The 22,848-nt window shown below is 40.6% G+C and overlaps 1 protein-coding gene across 1 annotated transcript in view; it reads right to left on the minus strand.

Annotated features, from left to right (window-relative positions):
• Positions 1-3,872: 3,872 nt before the first annotated feature.
• Positions 3,873-22,848, minus strand: part of LOC149456274 (ras-like protein family member 11A-like) — an 81,224-nt gene continuing 62,248 nt past the window's right edge. Inside the window, exon 4 of the mRNA XM_089685199.1 lies at positions 3,873-8,459. Coding sequence (XP_089541325.1) covers positions 7,992-8,459 — 468 coding nt within the window. The 3' untranslated portion in view covers positions 3,873-7,991. The remainder of the gene's footprint in view (positions 8,460-22,848) is intronic.

Genomic DNA, 22,848 nt, shown 5'->3' on the forward strand with positions numbered 1-22,848 from the left:
TGGCACTGACTGGAATCACTGCTGGGCACTGACTGGCGGCACTGACTGGCACAACCGCTGGGCACTGACTGGTGGCACTGACTGGCAGCACTGCTGGGCTGCACTGGTGGGTGGCACTGGTGGGCAGCACTGGTGGGTGGGCACAGGTGGGTGGCACTGGTGGGCACAGGTGGGTGGGCACAGGTGGGTGGCACTGCTGGGCACAGGTAGGTGGCACTTCTGGGCACAGGTGTGTGACACTGCAGAGTGGCACAGGTGGGTGCACTGCTGGGCACAGGTGGATGCACTGCTGGGCACAGGTGGGCGGAGCTAGTGGGCGCACTGCTGGGCACAGGTGGGCAGAACTTGTGGGTGGCACTGCTGGGCACCGATCATCAGGGCACTGATCATCAGTGCCCTGATGATCGATGCCGATCCTCGCTCTGACAACTGCCGGTTCTCGGCAGTACTTTCCTCACGATCTGACAGCGTGAGGAAAGTGCAGCCGAGAACTGGCACTTGCATTTCCCTGTGATCAGCGTGTCATTGGACACCGCTGATCACCTGGTAAAAGGCCGGTATGATTGGCCTTTTACCACATCTCGTGATCAGCTGTGTCCGTAGGACACAGCGATCACGGAGATCGCCGGGTGTGCGCCCCCTGGGGCGCGCAGGAGAGCGCGTTCTGGGGGGACGTCATATGATGTCCACCCAGAACTGGCCGGCCGCAGTGAAGCCGTCATTCGGGTATCTGCGGTCGGCAACTAGTTAATGCAGTGCTGTCTGAGGGCCTGAACATCACAGGCATCCAATAAAGTGTTTCGGCCTTGTTTCTTGTGCACAGAAATTTTGCTAGGTCCAATGTAAGTTAATCACCATAAAGACAGCATGGTAGTCAAAGTAGTCAAGGAACATATATTCCATATATTCCCTCAATCCCCTCATGTTTTGCATTGTATTGTATTGTTATTGTTCTGTCCCCCATTGTAATGTACAGCGCTGAGCGAACTATTGGTGCTTTATAAATACTGTTTATTATTAATAATAATAATAATAATAATAATAATAATAATAAAAAAGAGGGGGCTCTTGATAAGTATCTTAGAAACAAACTCAGTTCACATCAATCCAGCCTGTATCCAGTTTGTTTCTAAGGTATCAAGAGCCCTCTTTTTGGAATATATTTGCCTTGACTACTTTGACTACCATGCTATCTTTATGGTGACCTACTTACACTCTATTTTAAGATTATGTGTACAAGGCCATTGGCTGTTTACTGAATTAACCTGAATTTCCCACCTGAGAGGTAGTGGCTTCACCTCGGCTTTCTTATTTGCACCTCTATGGGCAACATGCATATGCTATATATTCCAGTCTACTCTACTGGCTGATTTTACTCTATTAAAGATTAGTGAGTTCCAGTGTACTGTTTCTGTCTCATGTTCTCCTGAAGAAGGATTCTCGAAACCTGTTGAGTCCACATGGGAACTGTAATCAGTATTTTTGCATGTTGTTAACCCCTATGTGGAGAGAAATTTTATAAGTTGTGTAATAGATTTGTAATGGTACATAATAAATTTGTTTTTACAGTACTCAGTTTCTCTTCTATATGTCCACACAAAGTCCATGACTACATATTCTGTTCATAGTTGTACATGTATTTAAACTGTGTGTTTAACAGTTTACCTGGAGTTCCACTTTAACATTAAAATTACAGTTAAGTCAGTGTCTTTCGGTTTTCAAAACACCACTCACATATTTATGATTTCAGATGCTGAGATTGCCAATACAAGATCAAATTACTTAGATTTCTGAGGAATGAATAGCTGAGATGCGTGTCTAGAGAGTGAAAGCACACCCAGTTGTGTACACTAAAAGCATACCTGGCGTGCAGGTTCTCCATACACAGGTGTCTTTTTTCATTCTGTCAGAGCACACTTTTGTTCTAAACATTGCTGAATGTCTCTACTTTTCATCTGTACAGCCCTATGTCAATGATTAATGTCACAGCATTTGTTCCCCAATAAAAGTACTACAGCAATAGAGTGACTATTGTAGAGGAACATAATAGTATGGGATGTGCGTGTACATCCACCCATCACTACAGTTGCAAACAAAGATCAGACCAAAAGGAAACAATTAAGTTTCGGTTGATGTGGACAAGAAAAGTGTTGGTGGTGACTTTTTATAATCGAATGCATAGTACGCAGAGATTTGTAAGATAGGAATACACATATCTATATGCTTGTCAATGGAAAATGTTCAGCTTTTGTATCACTTTTGCAACTTTCTTTCCAAGCTTTAAATACTTTTATTAAAGCAAGCTGGAAAAGAAAGATACAGTGTAGTACATGGGGCAAGGTATGGTATCCAGATGCGTTCTTAAAGTAGAATTCCAGCCAAAATCTAACTACTCTTAAAACTGTGCTAGTTAGGGTTTGCCTGGAATTCTACTTTAAAGGAGAAGTGTGGGATATTAAAAAACAAACATATTGTACATATTCACTTATGTGGCTGCAGCATCAGTCCGTTGCAGCTGTCCCTTGGTGGCTCTAAGACTGAGAAGAATGATCACTTGACCACTGATCACAATTCTTGGTCTTCACTGAGCAGGGAGCGGTGCTCCTCCAGTTCTCACTGGCATGTTACGCTGTGGAGGGAGTGGGAAAGGCTGGCTTAGGCTCCCAGTGGTATGCTGAGAGGCTGAGCCAGCTGCCAATCAGGCATCGCGGGGTGATGTTGGGATCCCTACAGAGCCTGGACCAGCTCTGTGACATCAGCTGACAGTGGATTTTAGCCTGCTGTCGACTGAATCAAGGTCACGGGAAATCAGAAATAAGTGCACTTCTGTGACCCAGAAAAGAAGTATGGGCAAAAAAAGTTTGGCCGCACTTCCCTTTTAAGGTTAAAATTGCAGTTACATAACAAGGACAACATATCCTACAGCAGGACCAACATATTGTATGTATAATAAGAAGGAAGGCACATATGCGAGAAGACCAATCGTTTATATGAGGCATCATCATTCAAACTGCAGATAGACATATATTATTGTCTCCGATGACATATATGAGGCCTCATGTATGAAGGGAAATTGAGAAAAGAGGACAGAAAAACTAAAAAAGAGAAGAGGTGCAATACAAAGAAGATAGTGCAAGAAGGAATTATGCTACAAACTGGGCATGCAACTGAGAGACATGGCCCAGAAAGGCTTACCTGTAGGTAACATGAATATCTCCTACACGTGCACCACTTAGGAGATATTCCCATTGGCTGTAGCCAATGACGTCACTGCACATGTACACTGAAAATGCTCTGAATGCAGAGAGTGATGTCATCGCAGCCCAGCAATTCAAACAGCAAGACAGCACAAACCCACAAGGAAGACTGTGTGTTTAAATGGTAAGTCTACCATAATGTGCTAGTGTGTGTACTAGCACATTATGGCACAACACTGCAGGCACCTAGTAACAAACAAAAAGAAAAAAAGTAGAGTTTACTATTACTTTAATCTCTAATACTTTAGGCATTATTCACAAGCACTGAACTCTAGCATGTGCTGGGAGGAATAGTACTTATGCCCTGATTCTGGTGTGTTGCACTAAGTTCAATTAGCATCATCGGACTATGCAGTGCTGAAAAAAAACAGTACTGCCAAAAAGAAAAGTAAAGGCTGTCAATGCTGAGCTCCTTCTAAAAATGCTAGTTGCCATTATTCAAATGTTCAGTCACTGATGCAAAAAAAAGTATACAGTCACAAACGTCAGAGAATCATGCAGTCCAGATATCCTAATCAATGTTCAGCTTGGTCACAGACTATGCAGGAGAAGAGAATATATACGGTAATCATAAAGGGTTTTACATTGCATAAAATGACAAATACAAACATCATATAAAATAGATTTTTGTTTTATTACAATGTAAGCAGCCATTTCCATTTGCAAATATAAAAATAGCTACATCACATTTGCTGCTAAATTAATTCAATATAGTAATTCTACAAACACTCATCCGTTCCTAAAATTGAAATTAATGGTTCTATTCTCTGTTATAATTTACTCCTCCGTTCCTGACCTATTCATTTCTACTGTACTTGCTCATCTGGAATCTAGCATTATCTAAAGTTCTGTAATGTTATTTATTGGTTTATTCGAACCTCTGCCAGGAGGCTTCTATGTACATCCACAACTTTTAAATTCAATTACCAGCATTCATAAAGGGTACCGTATGTAAATCCATGCAAGAACACATGAATTGCTTTCATTATTTATGTACAGTGAAAACAGATGTTTGTGCACAAAGAATAAAGGATAAAAACACACTGCACACTAAGAACATGCTAAGTGGATTAATCCGGCACACTTTCCAGAACTTTATTGTAGACTCCCCCGTTCAACACAGGTCAAGATGCACCTTATATCCTTGTGGTAACACAGTGATAAACTCCATGTGTTACTAACAGAATCCTAACCCATGTGTTTTGTGGGATCAGCCAATATACAAAATACAGTACTTCATTCTCAATAGCTCTTGGCAATTGTCTAGCAACAGTTGCATAAATGTTGATCTAATTGTAGGAAAAGCAAACAGGAGAGCACAAATGCCTAGTGCATTACCAAAAGATGTATTGATAGAATGGACAGAAAAGCCAAATTCATGCTCACAAAACAGGAAAAATGCAAGTATTGTTACATAGTTAGTCTGGCTGAAAAAAGGCAGACCATCCAGTTCAACCATTAAAAAATTGTATCACATCAATGTCAGATCCAGTGCTGGTAAAGGGTAACTTGATCCAATGTACCACAAGTGCAGCAAGCTAAAGCATTTTGAAGATGTACCCCCTTACTTAGAGCTCTGAGGAAGGGGGTGCATCCCCCAAAATGTGTCAGTCTGCTGCAATTGTGATGCATTGGATCGGGTGACACTTCACCAGCACTGGATCTGTAATTGGTGTGATTTATTTATCATATTTCAGCTACTTATATAGCGCTGTCAATTTATGCAGTGCTTTACATATATATTGTATAGTCACATCAGTCCCTAACCCTCAAGGGGTGTACAATCTAAGGTCCCTAACTTACATTCATACATCACATACTAGGGCCAATTTAAACAGGATCCAGTTAACCTACCAGCATGTCTTTTGGAGTGGGAGAGGCAACCGGTGTTCCTGGTGGAAACCCACACAGCCACAGGGAGAACATGAAAATCCAGGCAGATGATGCCGTGGCTGGGATTTGAACCAATGACCGTAGTACTGCCAGGCGGAAGTGCTATCCATTTAGCCACTGTGTGATATAACGCTTGCATTTTTTTCTCTTTTGTGAGCATGAATTTGGCTTTTCTGTCTCTACTATCAAAAAATAAAGTGTTTTCACCCTCCTGTTTGCTTTTCTTACAGTTATATGCTAGATTCCCCTGTCTAAGGAGGGCTGCAACGGCTGAGCATTCCAGTTGAAGGTTCCCTATTGGCTCCTGTTGTCTGTATGTTATTGAGATTGTGTAGAAAACCTCTGAGAGCTGGGGGTGTTTGTTTTTTGTGCAAATGTTGATTTAAAATGAAGTCTTTATAATGTTTCAAGGATTAGTGTATTAAATTATTTCAAAAAGAGTTAATTTTGAAAGGAAACTACCATTCTTGACCTTCTAAAATTACTAGTTGCCTGGATGACCCACCAGCCTTCATACATTCTATATCACTGGCCTGGAACAGGTTTGCAGATTAGGGAAATCAGAAAAGACATAACTGCTATCCTGCCAGGCCAGCAGTTCAAGGTATAGAAGCCAGAGTCTCAGCTTAATAGCCAGGCAAGTAGCAGTTTTAGGAGAGTTCAGCAATGGCAATATCCACCTGATAGGTTTCCTTTAATCCTTTGCAGGCTGAGATTTATTATGGTCATGGGATCGGACATATTCTGGTCAAATGGCTTTATTTTTTTATTTATAACATGCCTACATTATGTTCCAGTACCATAGTAGCATCATTTCTTTGAAATATAAGGGGAAACAATATTATTTTTTGAAATAATAGTGTTAATTGTGATTACTGTCAGATAGTAGCAATCAGCAGATAGTAGATGGGGTGTTCTACCCTAGCACTATCACTGTGACAACAGCTGAGCAACAGGCTGGTCACTGCACCTTTGAAGTGGTTTGTAATGCACTCATTTTTGAGCATTTAAATATTGGTATATAAGTAAACAGGGATATAAAAGTCAATTTGACTTTGCTATGTAAAACCAAGTTTAAAGGATGTGTCTATTTTAATTAAACTGGCTATAAATTATACAATTTTCCTATTCAATTTCCTTTAAATTTACCTTCAAATATGTAGTGTAAGGGCCTGCCTGATTCCATACAAAATGAAAGTGTTTAAGTTTGACCTCATATTATATGCGTTTAGTAAATCTAAAGGAAAATTGTACAAGAAAATTATATAAATGCATGACCAGCCTTAGTCACCCCCTGTAGTGTAACAATAATGTATATGTGCTAATGTTTACATTCCTATTACTGATATGGTGTACATATGGTACTGTTTGTACTGCAATAACAGCTCTCAATAGCAGATGGTGCTGCAGGCAGAGCCTAAAATCATCAAACAGTTTGACCATCAGAGATATGAAGATGGGGTGCAGGGGCAGAAATGTAAAGCTGAGCTCCAGGCTGGAGCAAAAAAATACCCCTGCAGTTGGGTTCCCCCACAGTGCAAGGGTTATATGCTTGTTATTTCCAGCGGTAGAGGAAGAGGCTGTATTAATTACCCTGTTCCCTGTTACAGCAGGCTCCAGCTCTGTCCTCTTGTCCCCATAACTCCAGCCTGTGGGCAGTCCCACAATACCATCCACTACAATGCACGGCTATTGTATGTAGAGGGGACAAGTGTGCGACTGTGGCCCCAAGCAGCTTAGACACTTGGTTGCACAGATAGATATTCCCTTGCAGTGCAGGGGAGAAGGGGCACCACAAGGGTATTTTTTTAATTCTAGCCCAAAGTTCAGCTTTAAGAAAGATTCACAAACAGATGATTTCCATATAACCCAGAAATCCCCTCAAACTAAATTGCCACTAAAATAATAACTTTTAAAGGCTTTTAAAATATGTTATTTAGCTTTCCTAGAACAGGAAGAAGACTGAATATGACCTCAGCACCGTTCTATAAGAAAACACTTCACTGTGCCAAATCTACAATGTCATAGAACAAAAATATTTCTACAACTGATTTAATATTTTAACTTGGTAAATCCATGCATTACTCTCCAGTTCATAAATGGTCCCGCTGTATAAATATTTTATTTTATGACAGCTTTATTGAAACTGTATGTAATTATGGATTCACAGTCTTCAGTATTTTTTATAGTTAGATAATAAAAGCAATGAATAATAGAGGACAGGCCATCATAGCAACCTATGAACCACCCACATGCATCATATAGTATTTGGCCACAGCCATTGAAAGATCTTATACTTGGAGATACTGACATGCTGACATTTTTATCCTGAGTGTGGGTATGCATGTGACAACCTGACACCATTGCTATTATTCATCATTCTGCCATAGTGTAACATTAGATGAGCAGCCACATCCTTATTGGTAGAAGCTCCTTTACATTGTTGATAGCTTCATTGTTTTTGAGAAGATTTGATGTCTTATAGACTGCTAAGATCCAGGCATGAAAAAAAAAAAATCACAAGAAGTTGCAAAAAACCTTTAGTAACAAAACATATTCACTGTGGCCAAATTGGTACCAGCGCAACTTGGGCCAATACACTTTTAAAGAATAACTAAATGTTTTAAACATAGGCAAATTAAACATAAAGACTAAACAAAATACCCTTCTCAAAATCTTCTCATGAAAGCATCCATGTTCTCAGGTACTGTAATCATTGCACTGAAACTAATTTGTGATCCATGTCGGTGAATGGAAGTTGACCTAGGTGGCCTCAGAGATAAGTGTTTTCCTTTGACTGCTTTCTTTAGATCCAAACCACTTTTGCAGAACCACAAGTTGTCAAAGGGTGGTAGTAGACTTCACCTTTGAAGACAACACCTGTTTAAAGCGTCTTTTCAGGTCTTGCATGTTAGGAGATCTGGGGCGCACAAGATGAAGTCCTCTTCTCTTTTCCCCATTGCAGCTGAAGATCATCTTTCCAACCTCCTGACACAGTTGATAGAAAGCTCCATATACCCCTTCATAGTTTTCTCTAGCAGATACTTCAGCATATGTACCAGACAGTTCATTAGCAAGTTGAAGACCTTCATCAGATTCCACTTGCCTGGCTCTTAAAAGGTCAGCTTTATTTCCTACCAGAAGAAGTGGAATTTTGGTGTTTGGGTGGATTTTCCTTAAGTGCTGGTACAAAGGCCTAATCATACGGTAGCTATTATAGTCAGTGATTGAAAAGACAAACACAAAGCCATCTGCCCAATAAATGGATCGATTAATTTGTTCCTGGCAGGAAATGCTGTCTGTTTCTTCCTGTAACAAAAAAGAGAGAACAAGATATAAATTTAATTAATCCTTGTTGAAAGTTTTAGCAAGCTGCATCAATGATAATGGTTCTGTGACCTGAACAGGGCTGTTCCACATGTAAGGAAGCTGACAATTTCACATAATGAGGAACCATCCTTAAGATTCTGAACAGCTACAGACCTAAGAAGAACTTTTAAAGCTGTCTTCCAGGCAGCCAAAAAGCCTTGGAATGTAAATTGTCCTCATTGCAGGATTGACTTATGTTTCTGTTTTGTTTTTAGGGTGATACCACTAAATATCTACCGTACGTTCAAAACATCCATGTCACAGTCCTGCAACTTTCATATATATATATATATATATATATATATATATATATATATATATATATATATATATACACACACATGCACACTGTGAAAATGTAAGTACACCACATGGAGACTGTTGACATTTTCAACATATTTGAGCAACATATCAACATATTTGAACAGAATTGACAAATAAAAGGTGATGTACTTGAACAAATTACACATAAGCTTGGCATCAGGAGTGGACTGACCATTTGGAAACTTGGGCACTGCCCGAGGGCCCGGGGTCAGTAAGGGGCACCATTAGATGCCCCTGGTACCTTTTTCATAGGCTTTTTTGAGTTTGGGCAAAGACACAGGGGCCCCATGATCCCCTATTGCCTGGGGGCCCCATGAGTTGTCAGTCCGCCCCTGCTTGGCATGTTGCATTTATTCTTGTAATCTTAATGACTTCAGTCTGGATCTAGTTCATTGATAGGTCAGGTTTGCAGACAAATCCAGATTGAAGCACAAATGAGGAAGTTTTTTTTTTTTTTTTAAAACAAACTCTTTCTTGGGAGAGGAGCATAAAATAAAAACAATACAAAAGGGTAATTGCAAATCTGGTATAGAGCAGCGACAGTTTTCACAATAATACAGAGGAACCATAGCAGCTGGCAATAAAGCACACCCGCAGTACATTCATAAAATTAAAAAAAACGGAGTTTAATGTTTAGGCATGTTTAAACACATTCTTGTCGTGTTTGGCTTTTTTAGGCCAAAACGTTCCTCTCCTGAACGCGATTCTTCTGCATTCAGGAGAGGGATGTTTAACTGGCCCTAAACTCTGCTTCTGTTAAACTCTGATAAAAAAATCCAAGTCTATGAATGTCAGCAGAAAAAAAAGGTAAATGGCATGTCCTTTTATGTTTTTCTGGACATGAATGGATTTAAAAGGATGTTGTCCATTTATGTCTGTTTTAGGCACGAAACTTTTTTTTATTTATAATTTTGTCACCTAAGACTATTTTCTTAACTAAAAAAAACAGACATGTCAAAAATGAGATGCAAATTGGCTGTACCCCCATGACCAGAAGAGGGTTCTGGGTGCCTATGAGTCTGGCAAGGGATTTAAAAAAGTTGTCAAAGGATTTAAAAATACTGCCAAATTGTTTAAAATTAATAATTTCACTGTAAGGAAAGCAATGCACAAGTAGCAATGATTTCAAACAACTGCTAATATGTTCAGAACTGGCTGGCCCAGCAAATTCAGTCCAAAAAATTACCATTTGTTATTAAAAGTTTCCAAGAGAGAAACAGAACATAAGGTGGCAGCTTATGTGGATGATTTGTTGTTTTACGTGGTCAATCCTAGGATTACATTGCCGAACTTAATGAAAACATTGAAAGAATATGGTGAGATATCAAATATAAATCCAACTAAAACTGAGATCTTAAATGTAAACCTGCTGAATAAAGATAAAGGAATTCTACAGGAAGAGTTCCCGTTTATATGGAAGGAAAGAGTACTAAAATACTTGGGAAATCTAACTGTATCACAAAAAACCTATATAAAGAAATGATATTCCATTATTGAATGCGATAAATTTCATATGATACCAATAAAGCTTCCAGGAATATACTTTAAAATAATTAAAAATATATTAATAAGATACATCTGGGGGAATAAAAAACCAAGGATAAGCTATGAAGTATTAAGTAAAGATAAAGAGAATGGAGGATTGGGGGTACCAGATATGAAGAGATACTATAATTCTGTAATATTGGCACAAATTTTTGATTGGACACATAATGCACTTGGGAAAAGTTGGGTAAAAATAGAAAACACACTAAGTGAGACACAATTGTATAGGATAGTATGGTTACCACCCCAATATCGTGGATTGGTAAATAGCACAAGTTCGTATACACGAAATGTATTAAAAATATGGGATGCAGTACATACACAAATGGGATGGGAATTTAATTCCATGTTAATGCCAATAGTGTTCACAAAGTTCTTTCAACCAGGTAACGAAAGTATAGCGGGGAAGTGGGTAAATAAGGAAGATGCACAATTAGGGGATATAATGAAAGGAGAGGAAATATATTCATTCACGGAATTGAAAAATAAGAAAGTGTTATTCACTAGATTTGATGAGTGGCATTATTTTCAGTTAAAACATGTTGTCGAGAAGCTCCCCAAACCTTTAAGAACAAAGGATAAATGGGATCCATTTGAACACTTAATGAATACACGTGGAGATGGGAAACATGGGACTTCTAGAGTATATAAAATTTTCACTAGACTATTAACGGACACGACTCCTCCATATATCGAGAAATGGGGAAAAGCATTAGGAGTGAAAATAGAAGAGGAAAAACAAAAAGAAAATATATATAGATTAACACATGGGAATGGAAACATGAAGGATGTGGAAATGAACAACAAATATTTGGCAGGGTGGTATATCACTCCAAATATTGCACATAGACAAAGTGTAGATAATTCACCTTTATGTTGGTGTGGATGTGGGGAAAGGGGCACAATGTTACACATATGGTGTGAATGTTTTAAAATTCAAGAGTATTGGGAGGGAATAATTCACCATATTCAGAAGATAACTGAGATTAAAATTCCAAAAGATCCAGTGATATGTCTCTTCCATGGTACTATGTTTTCAGTAGAAAAATATAAAAACTCTGGCCTATTATATTATTTAAATGCAGAAAGAGGTTTAATACCCAAATTTTGGAAAGAGCAAGAAACACCAAAAATAAAAGATTGGTTGGGAAAAGTGGAGCAGATATACAGAATGGAGGAACCAGTGGCGGACTGACCATTTGGAAACTCGGGCACTGCCCGAGGGCCCGGGGTCAGTAGGGGGCCCCATGAGATACCCCTGGTACCTTTATCATAGGCTTTTTTGAGTTTGGGCAAGGACACAGGGGACCCAAGATCCCCTATTGCCCGGGGGCCCCATGAGTTGTCAGTCCGCCCCTGGGAGGAACTTTACCACATAGATGAGGATAGAATGGAGATATTCCGGAAGAGATGGGAAAAATGGGAGGATTTTAGAAGATCAAATCAAAATATAGTACCCTGAAATAGAAAGACGAGAACAAACAAACTAGAAAATAAGTCAAAAGTAGAATAATATTGTGTAAGATTCCCAGGAAAGATGAAAATAGAGAGCGGAATGGGGAGGGAGTTGAGGGGAAAGGGGATAAGGAGGATGGGGGGCCGGAGGAACTGTGGAAGGGGTATGGAAAATGTAAATTAGTTTACGTATATGTCAAAATATTATTTATTAGACATGTAAATATGTTTTTTTTTCTTAGTGAGTAAAAATTGAAAATGGTAAAATCAATAAAATATGTATATATAAAAAAAAGTTTCCAAGAACCCCAAAATTAACTTGCAGATTCTGCAGGTAACTCTTGCAATAGTTTGTGTCAAAGTGCCTGCACCTACAATCAAGAAGCGCCTGCACCACTTTAACCTGTATGGGAGATGTGCCAGAAAAATCAGCTTGCCATTAAACATACAAGCAAAGACCAGACCTTCAGTAACAATGTACTGTGGACTGAACAATTTAAACTCGACAGTTTGACCACTGGAACAAAATACATGTTTGGCACAAACCAAAGGGTTAGAATCTCAAACCAGCTGTGAAGCATGGTGATGAAAAATTTTTTTGTTTGGAATTGCTTTGTTTCCTTAGGGCCTGGGCAGCTTCCAGTTATCGAGTCAGATATGAATTCTGCATCAAGTGTACTTAATGAGAAAGTAAAAGCATCTGTGTAGGAGCGGTGCCAGAAGGGTGCTTGGGTGTGTTTTAGCACTCCCAAAAATTCCCAAAGCACCCCTTAGCACCTCCATCAGCAGCCACCCTGTGCACCTCAGGGAAAAGTTTTACAATTTTCAGCCTGAGTCTCCTGCCTGTCATATTAACTGTAGGACGACCTGGCTCTTGATGCGCTCCCACCCCCATGACTACTCCTGTGTGCACATATGCTTGCTCAAGCAGTAAACAGGCACTTCCTCTAGCCATGCTCCTCACCAGTCTGCCTGGCCACTGTCAAATTTCAATGTACAATGTAAGCATGCTGTGGCTTGTGCTGTGAGGGGTAGCATAATGTAATGTTTGCAGTGGAGCAGCATACTGTAATATTTGTGGTGGAGATGCATATTGTAATGTTTGTAGTGGAGCAGCATACTGCAATGTATCTGGTAGAGCAGCATACTGTAATGTATGTAGTGGAGCGTACTGTAATTTTTTTTTTTTTGTGGAGCAAACTTCTCAGTAATAAAGAGGGACATGCCAGCCACCAATATAAGAGAGGTAGGAGCACAACGCACACCCATTGTGTCACAATGGTGAATGTACATGGGCAGTTGCTGCATGTCCCTGCTCACTTACAGTGCCTTGAAAAAGTGTTCATACCCCTTTAAATTTGCCACATTTTGTCATGTTACAACCAAAAACATAAATGTACTTTATTGGGATTTTATGTGATAGACAAACACAAAGTGGCACATAATTGTGAAGTGGGAGGAAAATGATAAATGATTTTCAACATTTTTTACAAATAAATATCTCAAACGTTTTTGCAGCGAAAAGTGGTTCTACGAAGTATTGACTCAGCGGAGCTGAATACAAATGCACGTCACACTTTTCAGATATTTATTTGTAAAAAATTTTGAAAACCATTTATCATTTTCCTTCCACTTCACAATTATGTGCCACTTTGTGTTGGTTTATCACATAAAATCCCAATAAAATACATTTACGTTTTTGGTTGTAACATATTCTGTTGGGATTTTATGTAATAGACCAACACAAAGTGGCACATAATTGTGAAGTGGAAGGAAAATAATAAATTGTTTTCACAATTTTTTTACAAATAAATATCTGAATAGTGTGGCGTGCATTTGTATTCAGCCCCCCTGAGTCAATACTTCATAGAACCACTTTTCATTGCAAAAACTTTTTGAGATATTTATTTGTAAAAAATGTTGAAAACCATTTATCATTTTCCCTCCACTTCACAATTATGTGCCACTTTGTGTTTGTCTATCACATAAAATCCCAATAAAGTACATTTACATTTTTGGTTGTAACATGACAAAATGTGGAACGTTTCAAAGGTATGAACACTTTTTCAAGGCACTGTAAATGGGATGCATTCAGTGGCAGTACAACCCACTGAATGCAACATGCCATTTAATTTTTGCCACAGCTACTAAGCCATCATCGTAGCCACAGCATGTGTACATCCCTGAGTGGCTTCATCTCCTTATTCAGGTTGGCAGTCAGGGGCAATAAAATGATGACTCAATCACATGCTTTTACTGCCCCCTAGCCACCTGTGTGAGCAAGCCCCAAGAGGGCGCACTGATCACCAATGTAAGAGAGAGCATTGACCACCAATGTAAAGTTGCACACTAAGCATTGACCACCAACGTAAGTGGTTACACTGACCACTGACTAGCAATGTAAAAGAAAGAACTGACCACCAATGTAAGGGGACACACTAGGCATCTAATGTTGCACATAATCCGGGTGCCTGCAATCTATATGCTACACAGTCCTGACTTCATCATTCTATACATTATGCTGTATGTTACACAATGAAGAGGTCACACTAATCATATAATCCTGACTGTTATACTCCATATGCACTATTGTTTGTTACATACAGTAGTCCTGACCACTGCACCATATATGCTGTTTTGTATGTTACAATATTCTGACAGTTGCATTTTTTACACTATGTTGTATCTTAGATAGTCCTAACCACTGAATTATTTACACTGTGTGGTACATTACATTCCTCACTGCTGAAATTGATATGCTTTGTTGCTTATTACATCATTTTTCCAAGGGGATTACTGTTTTAACAGTTGCTGGTTGCAAAGTAGTTCCCAACAAATTTTTTAAAGTTCTTTTTTAGGTAGCTTTCTATATTCTGTGAAATCATGTATGATGGAAGATGGAAGATTTTCTCTATTTAAAATGATCATTTGTGCCAAGATTTATGTGTGTCTGTTAGACTAGCAAAATAATTAAGACAAATTTGTTGTACAAGGGCTATGGTATGTGCAGTGTACATAGCAAGTAGACTCAGATTCTATTTAACCTATTCTTCTTAAACCACTCTCACTGTTAGGTGCTATCTCTACATGTCCACCACTCGCCATGCATGTCCATGTAAAGTGTGTCATGGGGTGCCCTAGGTCTTTCACAATCCTATAACACTCATGCACCAGAGGTCTACATCCTGTGTAGAGGTATGGAAGACCAAGAGCAAGCTTAAGTGCATGCGTGTAGCCTGTGCAAGTTGCTTGGCAGGGCCCACTTAGCTACTGGGGAATGGTAATGGAAAATGCTGGGCAGGTGGTTGTGGACAAGGCTCAGCGTGGCCCTCCTAATTGCAAGTCTACAGTGGGAAGATTTACATTTACACAGGGACCCAAAAGTTGACTGGAAAACAGTTATTGAGCAAGTGTACAGACTGTATCGGTCATCTCTAATGACAGAAGCCCGCCTTAAGGTCAAGTATTCCCTACAGTGGCCTCAGCCATGTCCCAAGACACTGATGAATTGGCACAGAGTAAAGGTACCCTATGCATATTGAATGTGATCCTGTTACAGATGGGCCTCATGTGACCCACTCTTGGGAAGTATGGAGGAAGGTTCGCCATCACTCACCTATGCCTCCCTTACAAGTACATGGACTGAATATTTGCTCAAAAAATAGCTATCCTAGGTATGTAATATCCCTACGAATGAATACTAAATAAAACACAAGAAAAAAAAACTACATTCACTGTAAATTCATATGCTTATTCCCTGTGAAGTATTGGAAAACTGCTATATATAGTCATACTGAAGGCCAAATGAGAATATCATTCAGTTATCCAAAGGCAAACATAACTTCCATTGTTCCAATGGTTGGCAAATGAGCAGGCAGTGGTTAGACACTGTGAATTTCAACTTTCTGTTTATGTTAATAAAAGGCTCAGAGAGGAGGTGAATGTTTGACTTGATCTGTTCAGAAGAATGAGGTGTGAATATATTAAGTACAGCAATACTTAATCATATGTCATGAATAGCATATCCAGAGTAAGACTAGTGACATGTTTATTTTTATTATCTGATTTGGCCTTCACTCAGAATTACATTTTGTAGGTCAGAGTAAGAAATAAATGCATTACTAGTAGACTGCTCAGAATTTCACATACTCGATGTGTACTGTGCCCTGTAGTGGGAATCATTCACAGCACAGAACTGAAAACTATTGAAAAAAAAACTTTGCTAATTCAGGAGCAAAAACTATAAAACATTTTACTTTGCTTTAACCTTGCTCAAGATTTTTCATGCATCAGTACTAGAAGGAAAAAAATATGTGGTCCCCTTCAACCGGAGCAACCTGGATGTGATTCAGTTTTTAAATTAGTGCTAGTGAAATTGCAGTCACCAGAACACTGCTTAAAAAAATGCACCTGAAGATGTTCCCCCATAATAATAGCAGTACACCAACCCTAAAATATTTCTACCCTGTAGCAATATGTGCATTCTATGTTGTTATATTCTGAACTAAATAGGGTTCCAAAGCCACGCTATTATTTATTAGAGCACCCAACAGACACAGTTGGACATAGAACAACATAAATTAATGCAGATATGTCCTTCTCCATAAAGAAGAACTTCATTCCCCCTCTTTCTTCTCTACTCCCCTCTTACCAGTTATGAAGCATTGATCCACTTGCTCACTTTCCCAGTGTATCCACCATTGTAATGCACTGATCTGCTGCCACAGCCTGGGTCCCACTGCCTCTTTGGGTTCAAGCAGATAACCCCTGATGATGCACTACTAGCTCTGCCCACAGGCCCCTGTGTGTCCTTGCTCCTGCAGCCTCCTGGGACATGTGACAGGGATATCACAGGAGGCTATGGAAAAAGGAAGACAGTTTTCTCACCTAGGTGAGCATGTCAACAGAGATGATCGAAAAAAAAATAAAAAAGTAAACAAACAAAAAAAAAAATTATCGCTTTTTAAAATTTTTGTTTTTGTTGAAAAAAAAAGAAAAAAGCAGTATGTTGGTTCAAATATAAACCAAATGTATCTTTAAAAAAAATCAGTTCTTTTATTCACATTGACCTTGTCACAAAACATGAAGCGCAAGATTCTTGGACTTAGTGTTTTGTTATTTATGGATGAAACTCCAGTTGCCAGAATTGTGTAGAAAGATGCAGACTGAATTTATTTTTGTTCAACCTTTATTATTGGCTCAAGTTTATTTCACATTACTTTGTTTTACCAAAGTAATATCTCTTTTGTTCTGAATCATAACATGCTGATTGGAAAAAAAGGATCCAAGTAAAACGTATTCATTCAAATTCTATTCATGTATGTTTTTCACCCCATGAATATTTGTAAAATATACAGTGTGGCTCTTGTACTGAAGAGTTTGCAGACCCCTGAACTATAAGCCCTGAACAGCAGTCCTGCCTGTGTCTCAGAATCTCTGCCCTGCTAGGAACCATACATGTTGGAACTTGTAGTTGTACAAAATAACACAGTTAGAGACTCCTAGACATCTGTCTCCATGATCCCCTCAAACAATGCTGATAGACATCCCTTTATATGGACCCTTCTGGTTGACAGACATCTCTTCCCATAGATCCCACCTGGCTGACAGCCATATCTTTCCATGGACCCCACCTGGCTAACAGATATCTCTTCCCATTGACCTCACCTGGTTGACAGACATCCCTCTATAAGGACCCTTCTGGTTGACAGACATCTCTTTCCATGGACCCCACCTGGCTGACAGCATTTCTTTCCATGGACCCCACCTGGTTGACAGACATCTCTTTCCATGGACCTCACCTGGCTGACAGACATCTCTTTCCATGGACCCATCTGGCTGACAGACATCTCTGTTAGCCAATTAAAGTGCTCTGTTATGGGGCTCTCAGGGTTGGTTGTGGGGAATAGTCGGCATCTCCGACATCCCTCTATAAGGACCCTTCTGGTTGACAGACATCTCTTTACATGGACCCCACTTGGCTGACAGACATCTCTTTCCATGGACCCCACCTCGCTGAAAGAAATCTCTTTCCATGGACCCACCTGGCTGACAGACATCTCTGTTAGCCAAATAAAGTGCTCTGTTATGGGGCTCTCAGAGTTGGTTGTGGGGAATGGTCGGCATCTCCACATCCTCGTGCTGTAGAGAGGATCTTTCCATGGACCCCACCTGGCTGACAGACATCTCTTTCCATGGACCCCACCTGGCTGACAGAAATCTCCTTCCATGGACTCCAAAGTGATACTCATGGTCATACCCTGCACACTCATTTCTGCATCATGTTACTCAATGTAATATCCTCTGCATTCCACTCCTGCATGAACTGCCCTTTGTTAGACTCTCTGCACTCTTCTTCTGCATGTACTGCTCACGTCATATCCTCCGCATACTTCTTTTGCACATACTGTCCACTGCTATATCCTGGGCACCAGGGGCGGACTGACCATTCGAGCACTCGGGCACTGCCTGAGGGCCCAGGGTTAGTAGGGGGCCCCATGAGATGCCCCTGGTACCTTTCATTGGCTTTTTCATAGGCTTTTGGGTGTGGGCGAGGACACAGGGGCCCCATGATCCCCATGAGTTGTCAGTTCACCCCTGCCGGGCACTCCTCTCCTGCTCAATGTTATACTCTACTGTGTTAGTGCAAGGCCCTGCCACTTTGAGAAGGAGGGTAAAACTGACACAAGTTTTGCAGTAAGGCAGAGTGTGAAGCTCCAGAACATTTATGAAAGGTGAAAGCTGTATTTTAAGCTTTCTCCGGGTTCTGTAAATCTGGATCGGGGCCTGGAGTTTGAAGTTTTGAAAGTGGCTTGGGCAGGATGGAACTTTCAAACCTGTATCCAGTTCTTTCAAAGGGCCCACCATCTGTGTGAATACACAGGTGCACAGCCTTGTTATTAGTCTGATCAGAGTTACTGCTATGTGTTGAAAAGTGTGAGAATCTAGGATGCTGGGAGAACCCTATTGGGAGGCCAGGAGTGGCCATACAGTGAGGTGCTGTAATGAGAAGGCTGACTGAGCCTGAGCAACCTATGCTCAGGGAGACCAGTGCTAATAGCACGGGAGCTGCTGTAGTGTAGCCAGGTGGTCTAGCATTTTCTGTTATTGCTGTTTGTTGGAGAAGACCCCAGTATGGGATATCTGTGTTTATGGACTTTTATTTGTTTTACAATAAAAATGGGCTACTAGGCCCCTAAAACTCCCTCCCTTAAAAAAAAGTTTGGACTGACATGTCTCACTGAAACTCATCTACTATACTGAGCCTAATCACCCCATGTCCCACTACACTCTCCTCTCCTGCACATACTGTCTGCTCTCATGCCCTCTCTGCTATTCATAGTCCTACCTCAACACTCCTCTCATGAACATACTGCCATACATCATAATTTTGCACACTCCTCTCCTTCACATACTGCCCTTTGTCATACCATCTGTACTTCTCTCCTGCACATACTGCCCACTGCCATACCATCTGCATTTCTCTTCTGCACATACTGCCTGCTGTCATACCATTTAAATGGCTTTACTGCACATTCTGCAGTCCTGATGTCATACCCCACACACTCCTACCATCTGCCCACTGTCATACCCCACACACTCCTACCATCTGCCCACTGTCATACCCCACACACTCCTACCATCTGCCCACCATCATACCTCCCACATTTCTTTCTTCCACATACTGCCCACTGTCATACCCTATATACTTCTCTCCTGCACATACTGTCTGCAATCATACCCTCTGCATTCCTCTCTTACACATACTTCCCACTGTCATATCCTCTATGCTCTTCTCCTACACATACTGCCTGCTCTCCTACCCTTTACTCCTCTATTGCTCATACTGACCACACTACCCACACTTCCACCCTGTGCACTCTTCTTCTACACATCCTGCAGCCATCATATCCAACGTTTTAATTTCCCCAACCTATCCTGTCCTTGAACAAACCCACTTTTACAAGTATTTGTTAAAGTAATTTAAAAAAAAGTAATTCAATGTATGTTAAATGCAGCTAATGCCTACATCATGGGTGCTCAGTCTGAGCCCTCTGTTGTGGCCCTCGACCTCAAACCATGGAAGTGAATGCCTGGGGGTGGCAACTCGACTGCTATCTGGGCTTGCTGACCCTCTATCTCACAGCATCAGCGTGCATTGAATTGGCATCAGCAGTGGAGGAAGCAGGCTGCTTCAGAGAGAGCAGGAGCTGCATAAGGCAATGCTTCTTCTGTAGCATCAGCTCCCGTCCCAGATACCAAGTGTGCTTCACCTGGGACCTTTCTAGCAGCCTGGATACCGATGCCAGCAGATGCTGGAAGAGGAAAAAAAAAAGGTCAGTGTATTAAACATCACTTACACTGCGCTTTTGCAATGGGCATATTAGCACCTATAAAAGGGTTAACAACTATCAGGCTGCTTTTACACTGATCTGCGGGTACAGCGCAGTGCACCTGCGGTTTCCTGCAGGCTAACTGTACTGAGCCATAGACTGCTATTATATCCTGTGGATTTGGTATGCTTTAAGAAAGTGCACCATACCTGCAACATATAATACATGTCTATGCAGCTAACCGGTAAGAAAGCAGCAGGTGCACTGCACTGAACCTGTGGATCAGTGTGAAAGCAGCCTTATAGGGAGCTCAGGACAGTCAGGGCTCATTTACATTTGTGGTTTGGGGGTGGTAAAACCCCATAGTTGAGACGTGTTTTTACCCCCCCCCCCCAAGCACTGATGTAGCATCAGGAGTCCCAATGGTGACCCCACCCCATGCTCTAGGGGGCACATATGGCCTCCCTGTCACATTCTGTTTTACACTTGGATATGAGGGGCGGCATACACAGGAACCGATCCTCTCTATTTCTTCTTGCAACCGCTGAAAGCATTTTTTTTCGCCTTCCCCTCCCACCGGCATTCAGCGCCTGCAGGAGGAAAATGGTCATAATGCTATCAACATAAAAATTTCAAAATTCTGAACCATTTCATTTCATTGTGGCCCCAACTGGTTACCAAATTACTTAAGTGGCCCTCGCTCTTCAAAATGTTGAACACCCCTGGCCTAAATATCACTTTGTATTAGCCTCTTATAGTAGACTGGAAAAGGGAGGGGCATTAGTAAGAACCACTCAGGTTTTGCTGAGAATAATGATGAGCAGAGGCATGACCGCATCAATCTGCTTCTTATCCTTCACTGTCTAATCTCAGGCTGGGGGCAGGGAAATAATTTATCTGTATTGTTTAGCTGCTTAAAAAGTTAGGTCAACAGCCTGAATTATCAAACTGAGCTGTGTAAATCTTAAGCGGTAATAAACCCAAAACCAATATTGTAATATATTGCAGCTTACCAATCATTAGGTGTGCGGGCTGCTTCATTAGCTTTCTTTTCTTTGGCATTTTCACCTGGTGATATGGCCAGTAACACGCCTCCTGTGAAGTGAGACACAACTCTGGGTGCATGAGCACAGGAGGCACAGCAGACAGCAGCATTGTCAGTCTGGGGGGGGAGGGGAGTATTAAATGTATTAAATGTATTAGCAAATTTAAATACACTGACTAATTGAAGCCAAACTCCAGCTTATACTTTCTAATCAGTTACAGCAAACAGTATTTTTCCTTGTGGAATACACTACAAAAATGCACTCTTTAGACTTTTTGCCTACAGTTCACACCATATGCAGTTTTGGTGCAGTTTTGATGAAGTTTGTTCCAGTATGGTTCTGTGCAGAAAAAATGCAGCATGTTGTACTTTTTTTTTCTGCACCGGAAACTGACTGAAACTGATTGCACTGGTGTGAGCTAGGGTCATTGGAATACATTGTGCATGCATTTTTGATGCAGAAATACCCGCACTGGACTGCATCTAGTGTGAACTAGCCCTAAGGGCTGGTTCACACTATAGAAATGCAGTCCAGATGCGTTTTTGCGTGCACACTTTTCATATGTTTTTGACGCATTCCAGTGCGTTTTTTCCTCTCTCTTTTTCTTCAATTTAAATAGGGACATGTGCGTTCCAGGTGCATTTTGGTGCATTCTTTATGTGTTTTACTGCGTTCCAGTGCAGTTCTGTGCATAACAAAATGCAGCCTGTTCTACTTTTTTTTCTGTACTTGGAACACACTGGAACCTACTTTCTGTGCATTTTGGATGCAAAAAAAAAACTAAACTGAAACGCGTGTAGTATGAACCAGGCCTAAATGTTGTAAATGAATAAATAAAAGCTGATGATTTTAACCACCCCTGCCAGTGTTAAATGGATTGTCACATACATGTAAACTGATACATTCTGTTGGAGAGGTTGAGCTTTTGAAAAACAATAGACTTACTGACTGGATCAACAGTTGAAATTAAAGGAAAGAAAGCATAACAAAAGAAAATGAATGCAGCCATCACATCTAAGAATTGGTAAACTGCAGTATAATAAATGTTTGCTTTTGGGCTTAATACCACTTTCAGCTTGCATAGAGAGCATTGTAAACCTTTCTGCAGGTAAAACAGCATGTGCTTCACATGTATATACAGTATATTGCTTTGTCCAGGGTTCAGCTTTAAGCAGCTTTTCACATACAGTTGCAAGAAAAAGTATGTAAACCCCTTGGGATTACGTGGAGTTTTGCATGAATTGGGCATAAAATGTGCTCTGAACGTCATCTAAGTCACAACAATAGGAGAACACAGTCTGCTGAACATAATACTACACAAACATTAGATGTTGCCATGGTTTAATTGCACATAACAGGTAAACATTCACAGTGCAGGGAGGAAAAAGTATGTGAGGCCCTAGCTTAATGACTTCTCCCAGAGCTAATTGGAGCCAGGAGTGAGCCAACCTTGACTCCAATCAGTGTGATGATATTGGATGTGTTGCTGACAGCTGTCCTGCCCTTAAAAACACACACCTGTTTTGGGTTTACTGGTTTCAAGAAGCACTGTCTGATGTGAACCATGCCTCGCAGAAAAGAGCTCTCAGAAGACCTACGATCAAGAATTGTTGACTTTCATGAAGT

This window comes from Staurois parvus, unplaced genomic scaffold (assembly GCF_062004578.1).
Source record: "Staurois parvus isolate SC_StPar_1 unplaced genomic scaffold, SC_StPar_1.0 ptg000365l, whole genome shotgun sequence".
NCBI lineage: Eukaryota > Metazoa > Chordata > Amphibia > Anura > Ranidae > Staurois > Staurois parvus.